Below are 1,144 nucleotides of genomic sequence, written 5' to 3'. Positions count from 1 at the left end.
TCGCAGGTCAGTTGAGATTCTTCAATCCAGCGCTGTATGCTAGCAGGGTCGAACATGCTTCATGTTGGCTTGTTCGTGGAGGGGTGGTTCATTGACTATGTCAGTGGGTGACGCCCAAGACTCATTTGTCACATGCGCGTTACCTAGGCGACGTGGCTGATCTCGGCGCTAAAAATCGAGGAGCAGACACGAGAGGTGCCGAGCCATCTCAGCTCGTCTTGGCAGAGAGTCCAAGCGTTCTTTGTCACATGAGTACCTAATACCTAGTAGTAGAGATGAGACGGCTTCTGTCATACCTTCCGATGGTGTCAAAGAGGGTTCGTTGATCCATGCTGCCACGACGTGCCGATTCGTTCAAGACTCAGACTTTAACCCACAGGATCAATTGAACTAAACGCGCTGTTCTCGGCCCACCCTCAATATTAATCAGAGAGTCGGATGAGATGTAGTCGTCCCCGAGTCTGGATTACTTAGCAAACTAACGTATGCAAGCCTCTTTTCTCACTCATGAGTCTGTGTCTTCTTCTCTGATTTTTGACCACGAAGGTACGCAAAAAGTCTTGTGCCGTAGCCGAGAATGTTGTGAGCGGCTTTCAGGAGGTTGAAAGTTGGTTGGCGTGACTCCTGCATGACAGGCGTTTCGTGAAGTGATCAGAACGATGAACTTAGATGCAAGGCAGCACCCTAAGCAGTGCGACTGCTGCAATGCAGATTCATAGCGCTGTTGCAAAGAAGCATCGACGCGTACGCTGTAGTTGAGGATGGGCAAGGCGGTAGAATCGGTCTCACTCGCGTCGACTCTTAAGCTGGTGGACTCAAGTTTCAACCGTGGTTGTCATTTGGATGGTTCGTGATGTTAACTAAACACGACGCCGTCGTTCGCTCTTTCTATGGCTCGCGAAGCTGGCGGTACAGTGCGATGGAGATTCAAATGAGAATGCAGGTGAAGCTGAGACAGGCCGAGAGATATCTCTTCTGAGCGAGATCGAACGAGGATAACAGGCAGGCGCATCTTTCTTAATTTTGACATCTTGCCTTCATTTATCTACCGGAAAAGTGCGAACAAGATTAGAGGGATGATTGCTGGCTTGGCAGTAGTGTCTTGGCAGGAAGTGGAGAAAGCTTCGAGATTCCCGTCCCTTGT

At 49.8% G+C, this 1,144-nt stretch overlaps 1 protein-coding gene across 1 annotated transcript; it reads right to left on the bottom strand.

Annotated features, from left to right (window-relative positions):
• Positions 1-361: 361 nt before the first annotated feature.
• On the bottom strand, positions 362-630 carry M437DRAFT_89429 (uncharacterized protein; the record flags this gene model as incomplete). Its single annotated transcript, XM_041029053.1, has 2 exons — positions 362-461; positions 506-630. The coding sequence occupies 2 exons, from the start codon at positions 628-630 to the stop codon at positions 362-364; spliced, it is 225 nt and encodes a 74-aa protein (XP_040874483.1).
• Positions 631-1,144: the final 514 nt, after the last annotated feature.

The sequence above is a fragment of the Aureobasidium melanogenum genome (genome assembly GCF_000721775.1).
Source record: "Aureobasidium melanogenum CBS 110374 unplaced genomic scaffold scaffold_140, whole genome shotgun sequence".
Lineage (NCBI taxonomy): Eukaryota > Fungi > Ascomycota > Dothideomycetes > Dothideales > Saccotheciaceae > Aureobasidium > Aureobasidium melanogenum.
Note: the sequence above shows the minus strand (reverse complement) of the source record. Positions and strands in the feature narration are given on the sequence as shown.